The sequence below is a fragment of the Triticum dicoccoides genome, chromosome 2A (assembly GCF_002162155.2).
Source record: "Triticum dicoccoides isolate Atlit2015 ecotype Zavitan chromosome 2A, WEW_v2.0, whole genome shotgun sequence".
NCBI lineage: Eukaryota > Viridiplantae > Streptophyta > Magnoliopsida > Poales > Poaceae > Triticum > Triticum dicoccoides.
This window is the reverse complement of record NC_041382.1, coordinates 336,489,344-336,515,777: the sequence shown is the minus strand read 5'-3', so window position 1 is coordinate 336,515,777 and position 26,434 is coordinate 336,489,344. Positions and strand designations below refer to the sequence as shown.

The following is a 26,434-nucleotide window of genomic DNA, read 5'->3' as shown; positions in this document are numbered from 1 at the left end:
GTTCGGCGTCTACTCCACCAAGTCCTGCTACCTAGTGCTCTTCCATGGTTCTACGATCGACGCTTCATGGAAGCTTACTTGGAAGACATGGGCCCCCTACGCATCAAGGTCTTCATCTGGCTTGCCTTGAAGGATCGGTGTTGGACGGTCGACCGCCTCGCCCGACGAGATCTGCCCCACAACGGCAGATGTGTGCTGTGTGACCAGGCCACCGAGGACATGCACCACCTATTTGCTGCTTGCCCCTTCTCCCGCCAAATTTGGCATGAGGTCCTCTCTTGGTGTAGATCGACTGCCACGATCCCAAGTTCGGACACCATTCACGGAATGGCGGATCGACACCTGCTCTTATCACCATTGGCGGAATGGCGGATTGACACCTGTTCTTCATCACCCACGGCTCTGCGTAGAGGACTCAACTCCATCATCACTCTCACCGCATGGGCAATCTGGAAGCACCGGAATGGATGCGTCTTCGATCAGTTGCAACCCTCCGCCACAAGTCTGCTTCAATCCATTCAAGAAGACGCTTGCTTGTGGGCTAGCGCCGGCGCCAACGGCTTGGCGAACATGATCTCTGAGAGATAGGTTCTAGCATAATGTATCGGGGACGAGCAGCCCCTCCCCTAACTGCTCCGGCTATTTGAGCCCGCGCCGGCTTGTGTACGCGTGGCCAATGTAGTCATCCCTCTTCCTATCAATGCAATGATATGCAATCTTTGTGTTTTTGCGAGAAAAAGAATCAATGGCACAACAAAGCGCGCCCCTTCAAGTACAGACAATCCATCAGTCCATGGCCTGGTTAGCTATTTGAGTTGAGTACAGACAATCCATCAGTCCATGGCCTGGTTAGCTATTTGAGTTGGAAAGCAAAGCAGAGACCAAAGAACATGTTAGGCCAGAAAGAAGTGCAAGTTTTGTGTATCGGTGCCACATTCGGAAGGAATACAAGACTGCGAAATCGATGCAGATTTTTTGTCAACAATGAACAGAAATTATCTGTGCAGTTACTGTTCTGCATCTCTATACAGAGAGTTCATGGAGACATGAATCTCATATCACGACTCTGATGTTCCCTTCACTATGGCTCCTAAGATGGCCTGATGAAACAACTGACTGTCGTAGCCTTGCAGGTCTACGAAGAAACGAACAAGAGCTACTGTGTGGTAGACGTTGCACCACCCTGGTTCATATCATTCTTGAAACCAGTTCTTTACAGCTGCATCTTTGGTTGCACAAATCAAACATGTTACATGTGACTGTTCTAATAGTACCAGATGCCAGGTTCAACTCGCAGCTAAAAAATAAGTTCATCTTTCATGGTAGAAGATGGTTCATTGTGAACCAGATCTCGACGCACAAGTTGCCGAAGACGAGGCGCCATTTACGGAAGCACAAAAGTTGGACGACGCGGCCCCCTGATTATTTGTAGCAGAAGAAACATTGTCCGAAGAAGCCGATGAGGGCCCAGAGCCACTCCCATCCCTCGTTTCTAGCCGCTCCATCATGCGAGACACAGCAGCGATTCCGGCATTAACCTCCCTCCTCACATCAGAACCAAGACTCGATATCGTGTCACTCCGAGAGAGCCACCGTTCCTTCCACCCACGGGTGTTCTTCGTTATCGAGTCCTTGTACCTAGCATTGTTAAGGGAGACCACAAATATAAGTTGGCTACAATAATGTTGGTTTTCCAATTCCAAAGGTCTCTGAAGTTTGAAGGAATCAGAGAGTATTACTTGACCGAAACCGACTGCAGGCGAGTCTTGAGTGTGTTTGAGAAAGATTGTGGATCGGATGGTCCAGCTCCATCCTGGTTGATGGGAGATGCTTCATCACCAGAAATTCTGATCAAGGTCATTATGTAGTGAGTGTTAAACAAATATACATGAGAAGAAAAAAAAAAACACCGATGTAGGCCGTCCGGTAGTTATGTCATCATATGAAAATAGGAATCACCTATCATTTGATCCAACAGGGCAGTTAGATGAAGTATTATTGTGCACTAGTATGTTGGCAGATGCTTCTTCCATGGCATCCACAGGAGCAGACATTATAGCAGGAGAATGCTCACTGTCCCCTACTTGTGGTGAATCTGAAGAAATGGGGTCACTAGAGGTAGTTTCAGTTGTCGAAAATACTACAATTTGTGTGCGACCGTGTGGTCCTGATCTTCCGCGGTGGCCTTCCCTTCTACCATGGCGGTGCGACCTACGTGTCACGGCAGCAGCGGCCAGGTGTTGCACGAGACGTTCTTCAAGCTCAGCATCATCTGTATCAACTGGTACCTGGGAGAAATAGCAGCATCAGCAGCAGTACAGGCATTGGGTGGATCGAGACATGGCAGCAAGAAAGCAATTGGTAGAAGGGCAATGGAAATGCGAAATGACACCTCAAAATGTCCGAGCATTGGATGGCGAAAAACGGCGGTCGTGCGTGAGCGATCTGCTTGCACATTCTTCTCCTGTTCAACAGCCTCAAGGAGCTCTTGACTGTAATTCAAGAATTTAAGTGAGACTTGGCTAGAAATGTACAATTGATCTCACTCCTGGTTTACATAAGAATTTCTACCTCAGAGGGTCCTTCATGCTGATTGCCTGCCAACACATGGGACACTGGGAGCTTCTCTGGCACCTACAACATCAATTACGTTAGTACATCAGAATATATGATAAGGAGTCGCAGTCGCAACACAACGATGTGGTAAACCAATCAACCAACAGTTACAAAGAGAAATTGCAACCCTTCCGAATTACAAGTGACAGTCAATGGGTCATTGTAGTGATCAAGCTACTATATAGTACTCATCTGAAAGTTTCATCTGAGAGTTTCATCTGAAAGTTCTGAATGAGTGGCAGAAGTAAGAAATGAAGATAAATGGTGCAGAACAACAAATCCTCCGGCCAAAAAGTGCAACACAGGAAACCAATCATTCAGCATCCAAAATATAAACTGCAACTCTTGAAAATATAATGTGGCTCTCGAATCAATTCATCGATGTTTCAAATCTTACCATGAACAACCTAACAGCAGCAAACTGCATACTCGTATGATAGTTTCAGGCAATATCATTCTAAATTTCTAACGGAATGGTTACAGAACTTGACATGGTCCTCACCACTCAAGGATGCACTGGAGATGGAAATCATGCTTGCAGCTTGTAACCTGTGGCAGTTCAAAACAAGAAACCAGAACTTCAGACACGTCTACCACCGAATCGAAAGATTTCCATGGCCAATCACCATTACATCCCCAAGCGAGAGGTAGGTACCGTGGAGGGGTCGCTGTCGCAGAAGGCCTCGAGGCAGATGCTGCAGGCGTCGTCGCAGGCGTCCTGCACGCCGCCCTCCACGAAAGCCGCCGCCGACGAGAGCTTCTCCATCTTGGCTGCCTTCTCGTCCATCCCTCCCTCCCTCTCTCTCTTTTTACTAGCCTATCAAGAACCGAGTCGACCGCAGGAATGGACCGCTGCCTCCCCCGCGCAATCCCTGCAACAACGCGAACGGCAAGAATTAGATATAAAATTCGCGCGGAAATCCAAGCAATCGAGGTCATTACAAAACCAATCAAGATTGTATGAAGAAATGGAGGAAAATTCGCCCCCAAAATCGCACCTTATCCACCTAGCTAGACCCAAGATTAACAAAGCGAGAGATCGAGATCGAGTGGTTCTGACCGAGTATCCGGGCTTCTCGGATAAAAACAGCAACTCCGTGTGGAATCGTTCTCCTTTGACGGCCGCGACGACGACGACGACGGAGCACGCCTGCGCGGGGGCGACGAGGTCGACGAAGAAATGGCCGCTTTAACTCTCTTCTCTCTCTCTCCGCGTGCCCCTCGTCTGCTTCACGCCAATGACGGGTAGACCCAGATGTCGACCCGTTTTGGGGTCGCTAAAACTGGTGGGCCCGTCCTTAGTTTGTGCGGTTCCATCACTGACATGCGTGGACCGCCATACGGAGCAGGGTTGGTGGGGTACGGTGTGGTGCTAATATTATTATTTGGCTCCAGCTCTTCGATTTCACTCTGCAAGGATGTTTAAAAAAATCGTACTAAAGGATATTAATCATATTTTCCTATTTTCCTAGAGACATACAGATATCTGGAATCTATAATAATACATAAATAGTTGATCCCCACTAAGTCTAATTCTCTCAACATGCATCCCTCCACATCATCAAATATGTCAGGTCATCATCCACTAGAACTATCTTGTAGGACATGCATACGCCAATTTAATTGTTCCATCTCCAATAGTCCAACATATATGCAAAGCCTTTGTTCACATATAATTATATTCAAAAGTAATAACTTTTGATTTAGGTCATTTCATTCATATAGAATGTGTCCAAAATTAATCTTTAAGCTCCCGCAGCAACGCGCGGGGAAATCATCTAGTTTTTTTAGACACAGTACCCACTTTATTTAAGGACACAGTACCCACTTTATTTAAGGAATTTGAGATATACATGTCCTTAGATGGAGTAGTCAGCCACACTCAGTGATCAACCGTTGTTAACATATGCGATTCTATATTCACATCAACAAATGATATCATTTCGAACACCCTGCTCCTGCCAAAATCTCCTTTGTCATCTTCCTATAGTGACACATCGAACTATCACGGAGGGTATTGATGACCCAGAGGTAGTCGCTTGCAATTCTCACCTTATGGACGAACAAAACACTTGCCAGTGAGAGCGCCTCCTAGCAGACGAGTGATTCCAAAGTCTCAAAGACTCGAATACCTTTAAAAATGGCAATCGAAGCTGCCATGATATCATCGTCAAAACATATTACGATCATCGCCGCCGCACCCTTACTATCTTGCTTGGTAAAGGCAACATCGACGTTCACTCCAATAGCCTGTTGGAGGAGGGATCCAAGATGGCGTGACCACGTCCCTTTGCCTCGCCAAGTTGTCATTCTTTGGAGATTGTAGCACGTCCAAGTCCGCCATGAAACTCCCAATGAAGCAATGTGTGGATAACAAACTCTAAAATATAGTTGTATGAATGATCTTTTGTCGAGCATCCAAATTGCCAACAAGGTTACGAACATCATTGTCAACCCAGGTTGTGGAAGTTCCTCGATCAACTCAAAAATCAAGTTAGATGCTTTGCTTGCATGTGTTAGTACCATTAGCTCGGCAACTTCCTCTGAAGCTAATGTTCGCGTGCATTTGGCCATAGTACAATCAAATAGCGAGTGTCTCCATGAGTCCAAGTCCGCGACAGCCCCACTGTAACGCATTGGCCCTATTGTTGATTTCATCATTTCCATTACTCTCTTGTTCCTTTATTTTATTCTTGCGCTCTTAGTTCTAGTCACCAAACATATATAGGCAATGAGATCCAAATAGAACTTGAAGATAAATCGTGAAGACAGATCCAATGTTGAATACAAACCAATTATGAAGATAATGCAATGTATGTGACGCCAAACAAAAATCTTCAAGAAAGATTGGTGGTGGTGTTACCCACCGTATAAAAGTACTAGAGGATACCCCGCGCGTTGCAGTGGGAAATTTGGCAATGATTTAAAGAGTTAGTAAAAATTGGGTATGGGTAATGTGTGACATTCTTTAGATTGACATTTCAGCACAAAAAAAGTAAACAGTAATCCATCTTCTCAATTTTGAGCTCATCAATCTATTGAAATTGCAAGGTACAAACTATAGCAAATTCAGATCCAGAGGCTTTGATTAATATGTCGTTGTGATTGGCAGTGAGGAGGGTAGTAGAACAACATATATCGATAACTTACAATAAGAGAATAAGGAAGAGAGCAACACCATATTTGACCACATATAATGTAAGAAAACTAACCGATAATTACGCAGACCAAACTCTTACCTAATGACTGACCTTCAAATCTAAAAGTTATAATAGGGGATGCATACCCTTGTTCCCAATAGAATACCTGCATGAAATAGGTTAAGCAGGGAATGACTACAGGTAGAACAAAACTAGATTGCTATATGACAACCTGACTTGTTGCAGATCTAGAAATAATAAAACTAAGAAATAAAATGTGTTAAGTATATTTGGAGACATATCTTTCCTACCATATGCTTTGCATGGCAAGAGAGATAGCAGGATCCTACAATCAAGAAATTGAGAAATAAACGTGGGTTCCTTTGTCCCGATTCTTTTGTTCTGAAAGATCGAAACAGAAAAACCTTAATGTGGAATCCAACATGTAGCAGCTGGAGTGTGCCCCCATCCCTTGCGTATGCGTTACCAACCCTTCCTCCCAGACACTGGCTGGGGCACTCGCACTCGGCCTCAACCATCTGCGTGTCACTGGTACGCGTCGGTGCTATACAAATGATTTTAAACCCCTTTCTGCGACGATATTTGGAACCGTCGCCTAGTGAGTGACGGCGATATGGAGGGTCCTTCCCACACGACCCAGAAACCAGCACCTCTTGCATGCGGCCCAAAATGATGTACGTTGGGAAGGGGTGATGTGTGTTTTCAATATAGAATAATATACAATTTAGATGTGGTGCCTACCTCTCGATACAGACAACAACCATGAAGGCAAGGTAATTAAGAACGAGATACGCAGGCTTTGATGTAGGTCGAACCCAGCAATCTGAGCATGTGGGAGGGAATCCTGACAACGCATGAGCTCGAGCTTTGGTTGAGTGACATGTGACGGTGACCGGCCCTAACACGAACTAGGAGGAATCCATTCATGGCCAACACATACCCCTCAGTATCGGTCAAAGGGATGATATATATACACTCGGGGAGCCCATAGATATGTGTGATGTCACAAAAAACCGCACAAGGGAGACGTGGTCAATCAGAAGACCCCGTATACACTACATGCGGCCAGAAAATATGTATGGGTACGGTGGTGTGTGATGTGTTTAAAACCCAAACGCACAACTTCGATGGACCACCAACTACATTACAAACCGAACACCGTACCTGACTCCAAGCCTGGTTCAATACGTACGATGTCAGTTTCCTCACTTCGTGGCGGCGACAGCGGGGGGGGGGGGGTCGTCCCACGCATGCGCTCAAACTTTATTTCGTCTAGCATGGGACAGATCTACATATATCTATACATCTATACACCTATATAGTGTGCGAATAACTTTGAAAGTTGGTCATTGGATGAAGCCAATCCGACGGTACAGAGATGGCAAATCCGAGCACTACTGGCCGTTGGATATTATCTACATTCCACCACATTTTGTCACATGTACAATCTAGAAGACTCCATGGTTGAACTTAAACATAATGCACAAACCTCAAAACACAAGCACTTCTCCTTTCTTCTCCAGAATCTTACATATCTTAATTTCCCAAACTTTTTTTTCTAAATGAATTATCACTTTTTGTTTTTACCTTTACAATGCACAATTCAATGATTGATTTTGGATGAGATGAAATATAAGAATTAAACGAACATCTACATCATGCATATATGACTCAAACCTTTAATGAGCACTGACAATGGTAGCGGGAAAATGTGTTGGGGAACGTAGCATAAATTCAAAATTTTCCTACGTGTCACCAAGATCTATCTATGGAGTCATCTAGCAACGAGGGAGGAGTGGATCTACATACCCTTGTAGATCGCGCGCGGAGGCGTTCAAGAGAACGGGGTTGATGGAGTCGTACTCGTCGTGATCCAAATCACCGATGATCCTAGCGCCGAATGGACGGCACCTCCGCGTTCAACACACGTACGGAGCAGCGACGTCTCCTCCTTCTTGATCCAGCAAGGGGAAAGGAGAGGTTGATGGAGATCCAGCAGCACGACGGCGTGGTGGTGGAAGTAGTGGGATTCCAACAGGGCTTCGCCAAGCGCTGCGGGAGGAGGGAGATGTGTCATGGGAGGGAGAGGGAGGCGCCAGGGCTTAGGTATGGTTGCCCTCCCTTCCCCCCACTATATATAGGGCCAAGGGAGAGGGGGAGGGTGCAGCCTTGCCCCTTCCTCCAAGGAAGGGTGCGGCCAAGGGGGGGGGGGAGGAGTCCATCCTCCCCAAGGCACCTCGGAGGTGCCTTCCCCCTTTAGGACTCTCCCCTCCTCTTGTCCCTTTGGCGCATGGGCCTCTAGGGGCTGGTGCCCTTGGCCCATGTAGGACAAGGAGCACCCCCTACAGCCCATGTGGCCCCCCGGGGCAGGTGGCCCCCCGGGGCAGGTGGCCCCACCCGGTGGACCCCCGGGACCCTTCCGGTGGTCCCGGTACAATACCGGTGACCCCAAAACTTGTCCCGATAGCCGAAACAGCACTTCCTATATATAATTCTTTACCTCCGGACCATTCCGGAACTCCTCGTCACGTCCGGGATCTCATCCGGGACTCCGAATAACTTTCGGGTTACCGCATACTAATATCTCTATAACCCTAGCGTCACCGAACCTTAACTGTGTAGACCCTACGGGTTCGGGAGACATGCAGACATGACCGAGATGACTCTCCGGTCAATAACCAACAGCGGGATCTGGATACCCATGTTGGCTCCCACATGTTCCACGATGATCTCATCGGATGAACCACGATGTTAAGGACTTAATCAATCCCGTATACAATTCCCTTTGTCTAGCAGTACGATACTTGCCCGAGATTCGATCGTCGGTATCCCGATACCTTGTTCAATCTCGTTACCGGCAAGTCTCTTTACTTGTTTCGTAACACATCATCCCGTGATCAACTCCTTGATCACATTGTGCACATTATGATGATGTCCTACCGAGTGGGCCCAGAGATACCTCTCCGTTTACACGGAGTGACAAATCCCAGTCTCGTTTCGTGCCAACCCAACAGAAACTTTCGGAGATACCCGTAGTGCACCTTTATAGTCACCCAGTTACGTTGTGACGTTTGGTACACCCAAAGCACTCCTACGGTATCTGGGAGTTGCACAATCTCATGGTCTAAGGAAATGATACTTGACATTAGAAAAGCTTCAGCATACGAACTACATGATCTTGTGCTAGGCTTAGGATTGGGTCTTGTCCATCACATCATTCTCCTAATGATGTGATCCTGTTATCAATGACATCCAATGTCCATGGTCAGGAAACCGTAACCATCTATTGATCAACGAGCTAGTCAACTAGAGGCTTACTAGGGACATGGTGTTGTCTATGTATCCACACATGTATCTGAGTTTCCTATCAATACAATTCTAGCATGGATAATAAACGATTATCATGAACAAGGAAATATAATAATAACTAATTTATTATTGCCTCTAGGGCATATTTCCAACAGTCTCCCACTTGCACTAGAGTCAATAATCCAGTTCACATTGATATGTGATTAACACTCAAGGTCACATCCCCATGTGACTAACACCCAGAGAGTTCTGGGTTTGATCATGTTATGCTTGTGAGAGAGGTTATAGTCAACGGGTCTGAACCTTTCAGATCCGTGTGTGCTTTACAAATCTCTATGTCATCTCCTAGATGCAGCTACCACGTTCTATTTGGAGCTATTCCAAATAACTGTTCTACTATACGAATCTAGTTTACTACTCAGAATAATCTGGATTAGTGTCAAAGTTTGCATCGGCGTAACCCTTTACGACGAACTCTTTTATCACCTCCATAATCGAGAAAATTCCTTGGTCCACTAGTTACTAAGGATAACTTTGACCGCTGTCCTGTGACCCATTCTTAGATCACTCTTGTACCCCTTGACTGACTCATGGCAAGGCACACTTCAGGTGCGGTACATAGCATAGCATACTGTAGAGCCTACGTCTTAAGCATAGGGGACGACCTTCGCCCTTTCTCTCTATTCTGCCGTGGTCGATCTTTAAGTCTTAACTTCATACCTTACAACTCAGGCAAGAACTCCTTCTTTGACTGATTCATCTTGAACACCTTCAAGATCATGTCATGGTATGTGCTCATTTGAAAGTACCATTAAGCGTTTTGATCTATCCTTATAGATCTTGATGCTCAATGTTCAAGTAGCTTAATCCAGGCTTTCCATTGAAAAACACTTTCCAAATAACCCTATATGCTTTCCAGAAATTCTACATCATTTCTGATCCATAATATGTCAACAACATATACTCATCAGAAATTCTATAGTGCTCCCACTCACTTCTTTGGAAATACAAGTTTCTCATAAACTTTGTATACACCCAAAATCTTTGATCATCAAAGCATACATTCCAACTCCGAGATGCTTACTCCAGTCCTCAGATGGATAGCTGGAGCTTTGCATACTTATTAGCATCTTTCAGGATTGACAAAACCTTCCGGTTGTATCACATACAACCTTTCCTCAAGAAAATCGTCAAGGAAGCAATGTTTTGACATCCTATCTGCAAGATTTCATAAATAATGCAGTAATCGCTAATATAATTCCAACAGACTCTTAGCATCGCTACAAGTGAGAAAGTCTCATCATAGTCAACTCCTTGAACTTGTCGGAAAAAAAACTTAACGACAAGTCGAGCTTTCTTAATGGTGATACTTACCATCATTGTTCGTCTTCCTTTTAAAATCCATCTGCACTCAATAGCCTTACGACCATCGAGCCGTTCTGCCAAAGTCTACACTTTGTTTTCATACATGGATCCTCTCTCGGATTTTATGGCCTCGAGCCATTTATCGGAATCCGGGCCCACCATCGCTTCCCCATGGCTCGTAGGTTCATTGTTGTCTAGCAACATGACTTCCAAGACAGGATCACGTACCACTCTGAAGTAGTACGCATCCTTGTCATCCCACGAAGTTTGGTAGTGACTTGATCTGAAGTTTCATGATCACTATCATAAGCTTCCACTTCAATTGTTGTAGGTGCCACAGGAACAACTTCCTGTGCCCTGCCACACACTAGTTGAAGAGACGGTTCAATAACCTCATCAAGTCTCCACCATCCTCCCACTCAATTCTTTCGAGAGAAACTTTTCCTCGAGAAAGGACCCGATTCTAGAAACAATCCCTTATTGCTTTCGGATCTGAGACATGAGGTATACCCAACTGTTTTGGGTGTCCTATGAAGATGCATTTATCCGCTTTGGGTTCGAGCTTATCAGCCTGAAACTTTTTCACATAAGCGTCGCAGCCCCAAACTTCTAAGAAATGACAGCTTAGGTTTCTCTAAACCATAGTTCATATGGTGTCATCTCATCGGAATTACGTGGTGCCCTATTTAAAGTGAATGTGGTTGTCTCTAATGCCTAACCCATAAACTATCATGGTAATTCGATAAGAGACATCATGGTATGCATCATATCCAATAGGGTGCAGTTATGATGTTCGGACACACCATCACACTATGGTGTTCCAGGCTGTATTAGTTGTGAAACAATTTCCACAATGTCTTAATTCTATGCCAAACTCGTAATTCAGATATTCATCTCTATGATCATATCATAGATATTTTATCCTCTTGTCACGACGATCTTTCAACTTCACCCTGAAATTACTTGAACCTTTCAATAATTCAGACTCGTGATTCATCAAGTAAATATACTCAACATCTACTCAAATCATCTGTGAAGTAAGAACATAACGATATCCACTACATGCCTCAGCACTCATTGGACTGCACACATCAAAATGTATTACTTCCAACAAGTTGCTTTCTAGTTCCATTTTATTGAAAACGAGGCTTTCAGTCATCTTGCCCATGTGGTATGATTTGCATGTCTCAAGTGATTCAAAATCAAGTGAGTCCAAACGGTCCATTTGCATGGAGTTTCTTCATGCATATACACCAATAGACATGGTTCGCATGTCTCAAACCTTTCAAAAACGAGTGAGCCCAAAGATCCATCAACATGGAGCTTCTTCATGCGTTTTATACCGATATGACTTAAGTGGCAGTGCCACAAGTAGGTGGTACTATCATTACTATCTTTTGGCATGAACATGTGTATCACTACGATCGAGATTCAATAAACCATTCATTTTAGGTGTAAGACCATTGAAGGTATTATTCAAATAAACAGAGTAACCATTATTCTCCTTAAATGAATAACCGTATTGCGATAGACATAATCCAATCATGTCTATGCTCAACGCAAACACCAATCTCGACGGTAGAGGGAGCGTACGATATTTGATCAACCTTGGAAATACTTCCAACACATATCGTCATCTCACCTTTAGCTAGTCTCCGTTTGTTCCATAGCTTTCATTTCGAGTTTACTAACATTTAGCAACCGAACCGGTATCTAATACCATGGTGCTACTAGGAGTACTAGTAAAGTACACATTAACACAACGTATATCCAATATACTCCTATTGACCTTGCCAGCCTTCTCATCTACCAAGTATCTAGGGTAATTATGCTCCAGTGGCTGTTCCCCTTATTACAGAAGCACTTAGTCTCGGGTTTGGGTTCAACCTTGGGTTTCTTCACTAGAGCAGCAGCTAATTTGCTGTTTCATGAAGTATCCCTTCTTGCCCTTGCCCTTCTTGAAACTAGTGGTTTCACCAACCATCAACAATTGATGCTCCTTCTTGATTTCTACTTTTGTGGTGTCAAACATCGCGAATATCTTAAGGATCATCATATATGTCCCTGATATATTATAGTTCATCACGAAGCTCTAGCAGCTTGGTGGTAATGACTTTGGAGAAACATCACTATCTCATCTGGAAGATCAGCTCCCACTCGATTCAAATGATTGTTGTACTCAGACAATCTGAGCACAAGTTCAACAATTGAGCTTTTCTCCCTTAGTTTGCAGGCTAAGAAAATCATCGGAGGTCTTATACCTCTTGACATGGGCACGAGCCTGAAATCCCAATTTCAGCCCTCGAAACATCTCATATGTTTCGCGACGTTTCAAAACCGTCTTCGGTGCCTCAACTCTAAGCCGTTTAACTGAACTATCACGTAGTTATCAAAATGTGTATGTCAGATGTTCGCAACATCCACAGACAACGTTCGAGGTTCAGCACACTGAGCGGTGCATTAAGGACATAAGCCTTCTATGAAGCAATGAGGACAATCCTCAGTTTATGGACCTAGTCCGCATAATTGCTACTATCAACTTTCAACTAAATTTTCTCTAGGAACATATCTAAATAGTAGAACTAAAGCGCGAGCTATGACATAATTTGCGAAGACCTTTTGACTATGTTCAGGATAATTAAGTTCATCTTATGAACTCCCACTCAGATAGACATCCCTCTAGTCATCTAAGTGATTACATGATCTGAGTCAACTAGGCCGTGTCCGATCATCACGTGAGACGGACTAGTCATCATCGGTGAACATCTTCATGTTGATCGTATCTTCTATACGACTCATGCTCGACCTTTTGGTCTCTTGTGTTCCGAGGCCATGTCTGTACATGCTAGGCTCGTCAAGTCAACCTAAGTGTTTCGCGTGTGTAAATCTGTCTTACACCCGTTGTATGTGAACGTTAGAATCTATCACACCCGATCATCACGTGGTGCTTCGAAACAACGAACTATCGCAACGGTGCACAGTTAGGGGGAACACTTTCTTGAAATTATTATGAGGGATCATCTTATTTACTACCGTCGTTCTAAGTAAACAAGATGCAAAAACATGATAAACATCACATGCAACCAAATAGTGACATGATATGGCCAATATCATATTGCTCCTTTTGATCTCCATCTTCAGGGCTCCATGATCATTATCATCACCGGCATGACACCATGATCTCCATCATCGTGTCTTCTTGAAGTTGTCACGTCATCTATTACTTCTACTACTATGGCTAACGCTTTAGCAATAAAGTAAAGTAATTACATGACGTTTATGTTGACACGCAGGTCATAAATAAATTAAGACAACTCCTATGGCTCCTGCCGGTTGTCATACTCATCGACATGCAAGTCGTGATTCCTATTACAAGAACATGATCAATCTCATACATCACATATATCATTCATCACATCCTTTTGGCCATATCACATCACATAGCATACCCTGCAAAAACAAGTTAGACGTCCTCTAATTGTTGTTTGCATGTTTTACGTGGCTGCTATGGGTTTCTAGCAAGAACGTTTCTTACCTACGCAAAGACCACAACGTGATATGCCAATTGCTATTTACCCTTCATAAGGACCCTTTTCATCGAATCCGATCCGACTAAAGTGGGAGAGACAGACACCCGCTAGCCACCTTATGCAACTAGTGCATGTCAGTCGGTGGAACCAGTCTCACGTAAGAGTACGTGTAAGGTCGGTCCGGGACGCTTCATCCCACAATGCCACCGAATCAAGATAAGACTAGTAACGGTAAGCATATTGAACAAAATCAACGCCCACAACTACTTCGTGTTCTACTCGTGCATAGAAACTACGCATAGACCTAGCTCATGATGCCACTGTTGGGGAACGTAGCATAAATTCAAAATTTTCCTACATGTCACCAAGATCTATCTATGGAGTCATCTAGCAACGAGGGAGGAGTGGATCTACATACCCTTGTAGATCGCGCGCGGAAGCGTTCAAGAGAATGGGGGTGATGGACTCGTACTCGTCGTGATCCAAATCACCAACGATCCTAGCGCCGAACGGACGGCACCTCCGCGTTCAACACACGTACGGAGCAGCGACGTCTCCTCCTTCTTGATCCAGCAAGGGGAAAGGAGAGGTTGATGGAGATCCAGCAACACGAGGTGTGGTGGTGGAAGTAGCGGGATTCCAACAGGGCTTCGCCAAGCGCTGCGGGAGGAGGGAGATGTGTCATGGGAGGGAGAGGGAGGCGCCAGGGCTTAGGTATGGTTGCCCTCCCTTCCCCCCACTATATATAGGGCCAAGGGAGAGGGGGAGGGCGCAGCCTTGCCCCTTCCTCCAAGGAAGGGTGCGGCCAAGGGGGGGAGGAGTCCATCCTCCCCAAGGCACCTCGGAGGTGCCTTCCCCCTTTAGGACTCTCCCCTCCTCTTGTCCCTTTGGCGCATGGGCCTCTAGGGGCTGGTGCCCTTGGCCCATGTAGGCCAAGGCGCACCCCCTACAGCCCATGTGGCCCCCCGGGGCAGGTGGCCCCACCCGGTGGACCCCCGGGACCCTTCCGGTGGTCCCGGTACAATACCGGTGACCCCGAAACTTGTCCCGATAGCCGAAACAGCACTTCCTATATATAATTCTTTACCTCCGGACCATTCCAGAACTCCTCGTGACGTCCGGGATCTCATCCGGGACTCCGAACAACTTTAGGTTACCGCATACTAATATCTCTATAACCCTAGCGTCACCGAACCTTAAGTGTGTAGACCCTACGGGTTCGGGAGACATGCAGACATGACCGAGATGACTCTCCAGTGAATAACCAACAGCGGGATCTGGATACCCATGTTGGCTCCCACATGTTCCACGATGATCTCATCGGATGAACCACGATGTCAAGGACTTAATCAATCCCGTATACAATTCCCTTTGTCTAGCGGTACGATACTTGCCCGAGATTCGATCGTCGGTATCCCGATACCTTGTTCAATCTCATTACCGGCAAGTCTCTTTACTCGTTTTGTAACACATCATCCCGTGATCAACTCCTTGATCACATTGTGCACATTATGATGATGTCCTACCGAGTGGGCCCAGAGATACCTCTCCGTTTACACGGAGTGACAAATCCCAGTCTCGATTCGTGCCAACCCAACAGACACTTTCGGAGATACCCGTAGTGCACCTTTATAGTCACCCAGTTACGTTGTGACGTTTGGTACACCCAAAGCACTCCTACGGTATCCGGGAGTTGCACAATCTCATGGTCTAAGGAAATGATACTTGACATTAGAAAAGCTCCGGCATACGAACTACATGATCTTGTGCTAGGCTTAGGATTGGGTCTTGTCCATCACATCATTCTCCTAATGATGTGATCCCGTTATCAATGACATCCAATGTCCATGGTCAGGAAACCGTAACCATCTACTGATCAACGAGCTAGTCAACTAGAGGCTTACTAGGGACATGGTGTTGTCTATGTATCCACACATGTATCTGAGTTTCCTATCAATACAATTCTAGCATGGATAATAAACGGTTATCATGAACAAGGAAATATAATAATAACTAATTTATTATTGCCTCTAGGGCATATTTCCAACAAAATGATGGGAGAAGAGGCGGGAAACCGATGAGAGGAGTGGCGATAAATGGTAGCCTGTTTTTGGAAACCTAGTAGAGAAGGAAGCGTAGCCTGGAATGGTAGTTGAGGAATTTTTTCGGTCCATTGTGGCGCAAGTTTTATTAGAAGCCTCTTACAAACCAGAGCTTCTCTCAAAGAAGCCTCGTGGTTCTGATAGGGAAACATGTCCCCCTTGTGGGCGAAACGTAGTCACTGCATATTTTCGCCTTGTATTTTCTTCTACGGCCAACATAGAATGACATGACATCCGTGCTGAAATTTAAACTTATTTAGGGTTCATTTGGACTTTTTATACACTAATTGAGTTTCCTAGGCATTTAATATCCATAATTTAAATCTGAACTTCAAATACATGCTCCAGTTCACCAAAATGGCTAGAAAATTTATACATGTGTCCTTGGGTGCATGTTTAGGTCCCACACCGGGAATGTGAATGAATTACAACCGTACCCGCATCTTGGCTCGTCCTCAAACATTTGGAATCTCGGTTTTTAAATCCCCGTAAATCCTAAACTCACTAGAAAGTCATCAAAGGTGGCATGGTGTCACGTCATGGCACATATATGTTGTGGTAAAAACATTGTCCAATTTGGGCCAAGCTTTATTAGAAACCTCTTACAAAAATCGGAGCTTCTCTCAAAGAAGCCTCGTGGTTCTGATAGGGAAACATGTTCCCCTTGTGGGCGAAACGTAATCACTGCCTCTTTTTGCCTTGTATTTTCTTCGACGGGGAACATGGAACAACATGATATCCGTGCTGAAATTTAAACTTATTCAGGATTCGTTTGGCCTTTTTATATATACACTAATTGAGTTTCCTAGGCATTTAATGTCCATAATCCAAATCTGAACTACAAATACATGCTCCAGTTCACCAAAATGGCTAAAAAACTTATACGTGTGTCCTTGGGTGCATGTTTAGGTCCCATGCCAGGAATGGGAACGAATTACAACCGTACCGGTGTCCTGGCTCGTCCTCAAACATTTAGAATCTCGGTTTTTAAGTCCCCATAAATCCAGAACTCACCAGAAAGTCTTCAAAGGTGGCATGGTGTCACGTCATGGCACATATATGTCATGGTAAAAACATTGCCAATTTGGGCCAAGCTTTATTACAAACCTCTTACAAACTGGAGCCTGTCGCAAGAACCCTCGTGGTTTCGATAGGGAAATGTGTCCCCTTATGGGCCAAACGATAATCACTCCCTCTTCTAGCCTCATATTTTCTTCTACACGCGACACGGAACAATGGGAGATTCGCGCTGAACTTTGAAATTATTCAGGGTTCGTTTGACATTTTTTATTCATTAATTGAGTTTTCACTACAAGAAAATTGAGATACTGTGACAAAAATCCTTGTGACGGTGGTTGACAATGTCACACAAGTATGTAATGTGTGATGTTCTGGAGGTCGCGTCACCGATTACTATATGTTAGTGACGGTTAATGTCATTGAATCATGTGAGCCGCTGAGTGCCACCTGGCTGTCATTTTTGTGACGTTTTGGTAATTTCCATGATGAACCCACTACAGTCACCGATTATTACAAATGTGTGATGCTCATTTTTTATCGTGTAACTACTAGCAATGGGACGCATCATAGCTGCTTCGAGTTATTGAGCATTAGGACACACGCGTCAGTGTATTTTTATGGGTCTCGTGTGGCAATGGCTCAATGCTGGTAGTTGGACCCGCCATAGTTTGTTCATAAGTTATTGAGCGATGCAATTATTTTGTTCAGTCTAATATAGCGATCTAATATAAATTAGTGGTTAGAGACAAACTTATTATTGGTATTCGTAAGCCGATGAATATGGCGGTGCAGTTGCACACATATGGTGTCTAGTATGTGCTTTTTAATTCTTTTAGTCAGATTATACACACATGGTATGTGACTACGTGGCACATGCTTTTTACTTTTTTATAGACTATACACTTACATGATAAATGCCATTTTAATTTTTTGATCAGATTATTCATATACATTGTACATGTCAAAAACGACTTTTTTGTGTTAAAAAACCCCACTGTCTTTTTTTGACGTAAGCGTGCCAAAGCCACTAGTTTTTTTTTGAAAAAGCCACTAGTTTTTTTAGGGAGAATCGTTTTGCCCTGCAGCGCGTAGAGAATGAAAATTTCAATTTTTTTTGGAGCAAAGCCTATTTTAGGCCGACCCTAATCCTCGTTTTCCCATCTAGCGTCGTCCTCTTCCTTTCTTAATCCCGATCCAATCTCCAATCCCCTACGCCGCTCCTCTCCCAAGCTCCCACCCCCATCCGCCTCCGCCGCCCCCACCATCTACGCAATAACCTCGCCATTGAGAGGCCGAAGGAAGCCACTGCAGCGCCGTCGCCGCTGCAGGCCGTCGGGCACGGCAGGAGGAGCCCTCCGTGCGCCTGCTCTTCCCGACGTTGTCGGGTCACCGTCCATGGTGTGATCTCCGTTGCCGCGTTTCCTCCCCGATGCTGCGCCCACGAACGCGGCTAGCCCATCCATCTCATTGACGCCCGTGTCACCACCTTCGTGGTCCTCCTCCAGCGTCCACCGTGGTGGGAGCAGGGTGCAGCCCGACCATGACGGGTACCTCCTTCCCGCGCTCCCTCGCCTCCCAGCGTCTACTCGTCGTCGTCAGCCACCATGGTCGGCAAGGCCAACCTCCACGGCAACTGGATCTGCCACCACAGCCATGAGGACGACCATCCTCCATGGCCACCCCACTGCCCGCCTCACCATCGGATCCGCCGTCCTGGGCATACACTCGCGCATGATCGGCAGATGTAGGCGTCGCGGGCCGCCTCTACAACGACGAGCACTGTGACTGTCATCTATCTATTTCCCTTTTTTGTAGGATATCCAGTGAATTTTTGAAGTTTTGTTCTACTGATGAACTAGGTGATGTCAAACTGATGAACTAATTTACTTACTATAAGTTAATGAACACTCAATTCATACTGTTAGAATTTGTGTTATATAGATTTGGGGCACTTTTATGTGCATAGATGCTTGGCACTTTGAGAAATATTGACAGTTTGTTTGCGCAGCACATCAGTTTTACTATCATCACTTTGAGAAATATACAATTCTAGTGCAACCTGTATTTGCATTCTAAATTAGCTACTTCATCACATTCATGCGTGCATGAGGTTAATACATACTCACATGTAAAATGGCTGCATTCTTTAAGGTCCAGTTCCAAACAAAATTAAGAGGAATTCATTTAGTTTGTGTTGATACCATAAGCTGGTACGTATTTTGGCAGTTCATTCAGTTCCATTACCTGCCATCTTTTGCAGCTTCGGGTATTACATCTCAATGTTTTTTGCATGATTTTTTTCCATATATTACTTTGATGTGCCTAATTTCTGGAGATGCCTTTTTTTGCTAGTTGTTCATCTAAGCTTACTGCTGCCTGATGCCTCAACTGTGGTTTCTAATCGGCGACAAGTAGTTGTACAATATTTGCATCATGTTTGAGAGTAAAGTTGATAAATCCATGTAGGCAGAGTTGTGCTTATTGATTTTTCATGCAGTGGGTAGTGCTCTATTCCCTACTAGTCCAGTGTGCTTGGTGTTGATGAGGTAACACAGAAACTCGAGGAACCTTGGTGCCTTGTTGTTGTTGAACTTACGGACTTCCGCACTCAATAGGGAGAAGGTCTCCTAGCTAGCCACGAGAAGGTATACTTCACAGATCTGATTATTTTAAATGGCCATGAATTGTTAATTGAACCTGTATCTAAGTTATACTTTGCCATTGAAGGAGCATGGCTGCCGGTGGTGTCCGGCGTAGACGAATTAACTCGGTCTGCTTCTCTGCATTTTTCCCTTTTTGCAGTTGGCGGTGTTCCCAATAGAAAAGGCATGTGACTTTCTTAATAATTCTGATTACTAGTCATGTTTTGTTGACAAAGTAAGCAAGTACTGAATTTATATTCTAACTAATATTCTAATTAGCCAAGATATATGTTTTTATGCAAAGTTGGTTATGTATTTATCTGTTCTCAGTTGGATTCATTAACTGATTACCTGATTGCATCCTTGTCCGAAACTGAGCTTATATCAATTAAGTATGTTCGCTTTGAATCGGTTCATTTGATATTGTTGTGCATGTCGCTTGCAGTTTCTCTTCCCCAAAACTTTGTATGCTGTATTTTATTAGGCTACCATTATCAACAAATTTAACTTTGATCTACAACTTTAATCTTTATGGGGACCAATATCTTCTGTTACTAATATGTTAACATTTGTGTTGCAAATTCTAACCCTTTGCTTGAGGATGATGCAAGACATATTGTAAGAAGTAGGGATGAACAAAGGACTGAAACAACTGTTGATGCCTTCAAAAAGTCACACAAGAGGAAACTAGCATATGCTCCTTGTTCTGATGACGACGAGGGCTATTCAATTATGTTCAAGAGGAAAATACTCATTTGTTAATCTAGTCCATGTTATCTATCAATGGTACATGTCGCATTAGGCTGCTATGTAGCTCGTGTTATTTTTTTCTCATGTATTATGCGAAGTATGAGCATGGGGTATGCTAAAGATCTGGCGGGTCTGGAAGTTGTACTTCATTAACACAAATCCGAGTTCTAGAAGAAAGAATTGAACAGAAAGATATAGAGGCAAGAGATGCAAATGACAGGTAATTGTCTTGTTTCTTTTTGTGTTCTTTTTGTTTCTTTTTCCTTGCTTTTGTGTGCATAGTGCACTCATGATAGTGAAATGAAAACACAAATGTGTGCAAATAAGATATTCATCTTTAGTTCCTATAGTGAATTTATGTATGGTATGATCCTTATCCAATCAGCCAAAGTGGCATAAAAAACAAATGTTTGTAATGAGAAATACATGGTTTGTTGCATGGTTTTAATGCATGGTTTTTAATATAGAAATCAAATATGATTTTTTTCATTTGTTTATGTGTTGTCCTAGCTTAATTCTTCTTTTAACCAGGGTTGTAGACTTGACATCCTATCAATGTTGGCGATATTGCTTATCGGGAACTTATCGGTCGACCCATGATAAGGGGTAAATCGGCCAATTTATCAGCATATCGACCGATTTATCGGCATATCGGTTGACTTATCGGCCGATATATCTTATCGGTCAGACACTGGTAAGCGATAAATCGGCCAATTTATCGGAATATCGGAAGATATCTTGAACAGTGCATCCTATTGGCGATGCTTCCTTTGGTTATGCATGTTTTAAACATTATAAGTTATTCTTGGGTTTACTGTTTCATTGGCCCATCGACATGCTTGCCTTGACATTTAATAATGTACTTTTCTATTTCAAATTCATCATTAGATAGATTGTAGGCTTCTTAGTAGTACTCTCATACCCTTTTATCTTGTATGTTTTCATCTCATTACGATGCAACGTTGTTGTGTTTTGCCTATTTATAGCATCAGGAGGAGTTAGTTGCAAGACTTGAAGCATAAGAGAAAGCATTTGAAGAGATATAGAAGAAGCAACAAGAAGAATTGGATGCTCTAAAGAAGAGCCGACAAGAGAAGAATGAAGCTTGGTCAAAGAAGCAACAAGAGCCAGATAATCTTATTAGTTTCCTCTTGAGGGCTCAAGCAACTCAATAGTTCGAGTCCAAACTTGATGGTGCATGAATGCCATCCTTCCATGATGGAAAGATAGTTGTTGAATCATACATTGCAATCATTGAGACAACACATGTGGTCTTTAGTTAACTATTAGTTTTCATCTTTTTCTACTTATGTGTCAAACTTGAGCCAGTGCTATTTTTTACCATCATTTTTGTTTAAAGAATGATTTAGCTGAGACAATTTCATATATAACAGGATTTTTATTTCATATCAACTTATGATGTGATTTGGCTCTTTAAATTGTTTATATAATCTTGTGTGAATTAAATACTTATTGTGATATGCACTTAGAATATAGTGGATTTAATAATTCATTGTAATTTAAATTCGAAAGAAAGTAATTATATTTTGATGACTTCATCTTCATCCATAATAAAAGTAGCGTTGCTACTAGTGGGATAGCTGCTCAGGCATTGACGTGGCATAAATTTAGTGACGTTGCTTCGTCACTAGACATGGTCCAATATGGCATATTTTCTCCTAACATGTGACATTCATCGACCGTCATGGAAGCAGCAAGTCGATGACATTTGTTATAACGTCACCGAAGGTCTCGGTTTCAATGACATTTTTGCGCGTGTGCCGTCACTAGGAGTAATCTGTGATGGGGATTCTGTGACGATGCTCGTGACGCCCATGAAATGTCACTAGGGGGTAATTTGTGACGTTATTAGCTATTCGATGACATTTTTTGGATCGTCATAGTAGGCCCGATCTCTTGTAGTGTTTCTAGGCAATTTAATGTCCATAATTCAAATCCGAACTACAAATACATGCTCCAGTGCACCAAAATGGTAGAAAAAACGTACATGTTTCGTTGGGGTGCATGTTTAGGTCCCATGGAACAAATGGGAATGAACTCAACCGCCGCGCCGTCTTGGCTTGGCCACAAACATTGTGAATCTCGTTTTTTTAATATATGTAAATCCAAAACTCACTAGTAAATCATGAAACTTGGCATGGTGTCACTACATGGTACATATAACTGTCCAATTTGGGCGAAGCTACAGTTTAAGCCTCTTACAAACCGAAGCCTGTCGCAATCCTCGTGGTTCCGGTAGGGAAACATGCCCCTCTTGTGGGTGAGACGATAATCGATGCCCCTTCTCGCCTTGAACTTTGCTTTCCACAGGCAACATAGAATAACAGGAATGTCAGACTAAAATTTGAAACTGTTCAAGGTTCGTTTGGCCATTGTATATATATTACTAATTACTAAGTTTTCTACACATTTAATGTAGTCCATAATTCAAATTTGAACTATAAGCACTTGCTCCAGTGAGGCAAAATGGGTGGGAAATCGTACATGCACTACAAAAAAATACACTTCCGTGATGATACGTGTTTGTCACAGTAGGTCGCTTTTTTGTCATGCATGTACATCCATGACAAATTTATGACAGAATCAAGATAGTCATACCTGTGCTGTCATAGAAGTTTTCCATGACATTACCAAAATTATCATCACGGAAGTGTCCACTTCCATGACAATAAATCACGCGTCACAGAAGTGGTTTCGTCAAGGGTGACCGGCACATGGCATCCACCGTAACGGAACGTTGTTAAGCTATCGGGTCGGGTTTTGGATCCGATAACCCGTTAACAGCCACGACCAATGAGGATTTTCCATGTGTAAAATCATCATTGGCTGGAGGAGACACGTGTCAACTCATCCAATGGGCGAGACGCGCCTATGATATGTTGACACGTGGACCGGCCCATCAAGTTTAAATGGGCCGGCCCAACTGAAGGCCCATAAGATTTTGCGGACCATAATGGGCCGGCCCAGCTAAAGGCCCACGAGATTTTGCGAACCATAATGGGCTGGCCCAGCTAAAGGCCCACAAGATTTTGCGGGCCATAATGGGCCAGCCCAGGTAAATGCCCATAAGATTTTTGTGTGCCGTAATGGGCCGGCCTAGGTAAAGACCCACAAGATTCTTGCGGATCATAATGGGCCGACCCAGCTAAAGGCCCACGAGATTTCGCCGACATTAATGGGCCGGCCCAGCTGTAGGCCCACAAGATTTTGAGTACCCTAGTAGGCCGGCCCATTAACTGACTGCCATGTTTTGGGCCAAATGCCGGCCCATATTTGATCCGGTCCATTAATGTCCTGCCACGCTCCGGGCCTAATAGTGGCCCATATGAGATCCGGCCCGTTAAAGGCCTACCATGTTCTGGGCCAAATTACAGCCCAGATCAGGTCCGGTCCTTTAAGACGCTTTGGGCTCAAATATGGCCCATATCAGATTCGGCCCGTCAACTGAACACTATGCTTTTGGGCCCACTTGCTAAAGGCCCACTTAGTAATTCGGCCTGATATTAGTTTTGGCCTGTTAAGGGCCCGTTTAACATTTCGACCCTATATTAATTTCAGCCTGTTAAAAGCCCGTCATATAGTTGGGCCTAACTACGGCCCAGTTTGCATCCGGCCTGCTCGCAACCGATATCTGATTGGGCCAAAGAAGGAATGAGACAATTTTTCGGCCTGTTAAAAGCCCGTGATTTGATTCGCACAATCATGGGCCGGGGTTCATTTCGGGCTGCTGCCGGCTCGTGAGCTGATCAGCATGTTTCAGTCCCAACCTACATCGTGATTGCATGACGGCCCGATTATGTACCATAATTTTACGGTTTGGCCGGTTTAATGTGAAGACAGGATATATATACAGTAAAATAACTGCAGCATCGTGAATAAGAAAAAACCTAGACTATACAATAAAGAAATTACGGCATATTACATCCACTGGGCATCAAAGTTCGCCACTATGATAATAAAGCACAAGCAGACAGCAGATTACATCCACTGGGCATCAAAGATCGCCACCAGTGCAAATAAACACACCGATAAAATAATATACAAAACCGACAACACTTCAACAGAGTTCAAGAAAGGTTAGCCCTGCTGGGAGCTGCAGGGAAAGCAGCTGAGCAAGATGATGAGATTGCGCTTGTTCAACACTTGTATCTTCCTCACTCTGAAAGATAAACAAGCAGACAGATGACAGGTTTTGCACATAAAAGTATCAGTGCTGACAATTCATCACATTTCTTACTGACGAATAAAGTGACACAGTTTAAATTTGCATTAACACAATATGGTATTGTTCAGGTCAAGACATGGCAGGAAATGACATTGTGACGGAGTTGGCAGCTTCACGACACCACTGGATTACAGATCAAGAACTTATAAGTATCAATGGTTAGTGTGCTGTCAATTTATACCATTTCAGATTGGCAAACAATGAGACGGTTTAAATAATAGTAGAATGATATGACATTGTTCATAGTTAAGACATTGCAGAATATGACATTGTGCTATAGGGGGTAGGTTCACCACACCACTGGATTATGGATGAAGAACAGAAGCATACATACAGTGCAAAAGAAGATCTCTTGCTCTGTATAGTTTAATTTACATGGTATGAAGAAGGAACTTGGTTGTACAACTGAAAACTTAAATTGAGAAAGGACGAACTTTTGTTTATGAACTACATATAATAAACTTTAAACAAGCAATTTGATGCAAACACCAAAAATAAACAGATGTTGCAGTCATGCCTAACCAAATATATACACCAAAGTTTGAAGGCTTGAGATGGACAAACTTACATTATTGGTGAAGACAGGCTCTATAAAGGCCTTGTCCATGCTGATGGGGGGGAGGCAATTCAAGAAGTTTACCATAGAATCTTCTTCAAAAGCATTGCCTTTATTCTACATTTTGTTAAGAGTAAATATAGATGTGATAATATACGAAAAAATGGAGAATATTTAAGATAAGATGAAGAGTGATGCTACATAACCAAGTAGCTATAAATGTAAGTGTAGCGATACAGGCAAAAGGTACAGCCAAGAGCAATGCACAGCTAAACTTCTTCAGTACCAACCTTATGGTAAGAGTAAATATAGATCTGATGTGTAGAAAATGGAGGGCTAAGGAAAATAAACTGCAGAGTGATGGTACATGAACAACTACCTGTCATTATAAGTACACTGATAAAGGACATCATGTACTTACAAGAGCAATGCAGAGCTAAAAAAACATTGTCATTGGATATATTCTACACTAATGTAACCATTCATACAGATCAGATAATTTGGAGCGAACAATTGATAAGCAAGCTATCATGCATACTGCTGTCACATAATGAACCAGGTATGTATGCAAGTACAGTGATACAGGACAACAGGTACTAACAAGAGCAAAGCAGCGGGCAACATATTTGCGCTATCCTGTCGTTCTTGTCAAACCAGAGTTCTTCTTCTAGCAGATTTCCTGCAAAAAAGATCCGTAAGGCACATGCGGAAAAGTAGAAGTTCAAATTGTCATGTGATTTCATAGACAGTACCTCATCCTGGGAACGAGACCAGTGCATAACAAGGTTTTTCCATTCAATGTCTTCTAAATTTAGCACAGGAGACTTCACACGAAAATTCATTTATAGACTTGCCATCAAAGTGTGATTTCCTCAGGTAACACCGATACTGCTGCAATGCTTCCTTGAAAAGCACAAACAAGCTTTGCTCGTCATGACTATCTAGATTGACCCTTGCCTAGTTACAACAATGTAATATAAATCATTGATGTGTTCAATCAGCAGAAAACATGAAAATAATAACCATGAATAATAGCACTTACACGTAAGTTGGACAGGAAGATGTGAAAATGGTGTTTGTCTTCACAATAATCTTCCCATGATGGGAATATATGCACGTAGTCCCTAACAACATTGA

At 43.5% G+C, this 26,434-nt stretch overlaps 1 protein-coding gene and 1 long non-coding RNA gene across 3 annotated transcripts; one reads left to right on the top strand and one right to left on the bottom strand.

Annotated features, from left to right (window-relative positions):
- Positions 1-961: 961 nt before the first annotated feature.
- Positions 962-3,835, bottom strand: LOC119354529 (E3 ubiquitin-protein ligase RHF2A-like). Of its 2 annotated transcripts, none has more exons than XM_037621245.1 (8): positions 3,677-3,835; positions 3,272-3,488; positions 3,119-3,165; positions 2,572-2,634; positions 2,393-2,492; positions 1,960-2,288; positions 1,740-1,847; positions 962-1,638 (listed from the first exon to the last, which is right to left on the bottom strand). In XM_037621245.1, the coding sequence occupies exons 2-8, from the start codon at positions 3,401-3,403 to the stop codon at positions 1,335-1,337; spliced, it is 1,083 nt and encodes a 360-aa protein (XP_037477142.1). In that variant the 5' UTR covers positions 3,404-3,488; positions 3,677-3,835; the 3' UTR covers positions 962-1,334. The 2 variants fall into 2 exon arrangements, with proteins under 2 accessions (XP_037477142.1, XP_037477143.1); XM_037621246.1 differs by having other exon boundaries at positions 3,615-3,821.
- A 14,443-nt stretch (positions 3,836-18,278) lies between these two features.
- On the top strand, positions 18,279-21,801 carry LOC119354527. Its single transcript, XR_005171018.1, has 4 exons — positions 18,279-19,748; positions 19,831-20,715; positions 21,027-21,189; positions 21,482-21,801. It is a non-coding gene; the product is annotated as an uncharacterized LOC119354527 (long non-coding RNA).
- The last annotated feature ends 4,633 nt before the right edge of the window (positions 21,802-26,434 follow it).

What these genes read in the sequence shown, in the direction of transcription:
- LOC119354529 (XM_037621245.1), bottom strand. Translation starts at nt 3,403, where the DNA reads ATGGACGAGAAGGCAGCCAAGATGGAGAAGCTCTCGTCGGCGGCGGCT. An exon ending in GCGACAGCGACCCCTCCACG is followed by an intron (nt 3,166 to 3,271) that starts GTACCTACCTCT and finishes GAACTGCCACAG; the next exon opens with GTTACAAGCTGCAAGCATGA. An exon ending in CAATGCTCGGACATTTTGAG is followed by an intron (nt 2,289 to 2,392) that starts GTGTCATTTCGC and finishes TATTTCTCCCAG; the next exon opens with GTACCAGTTGATACAGATGA.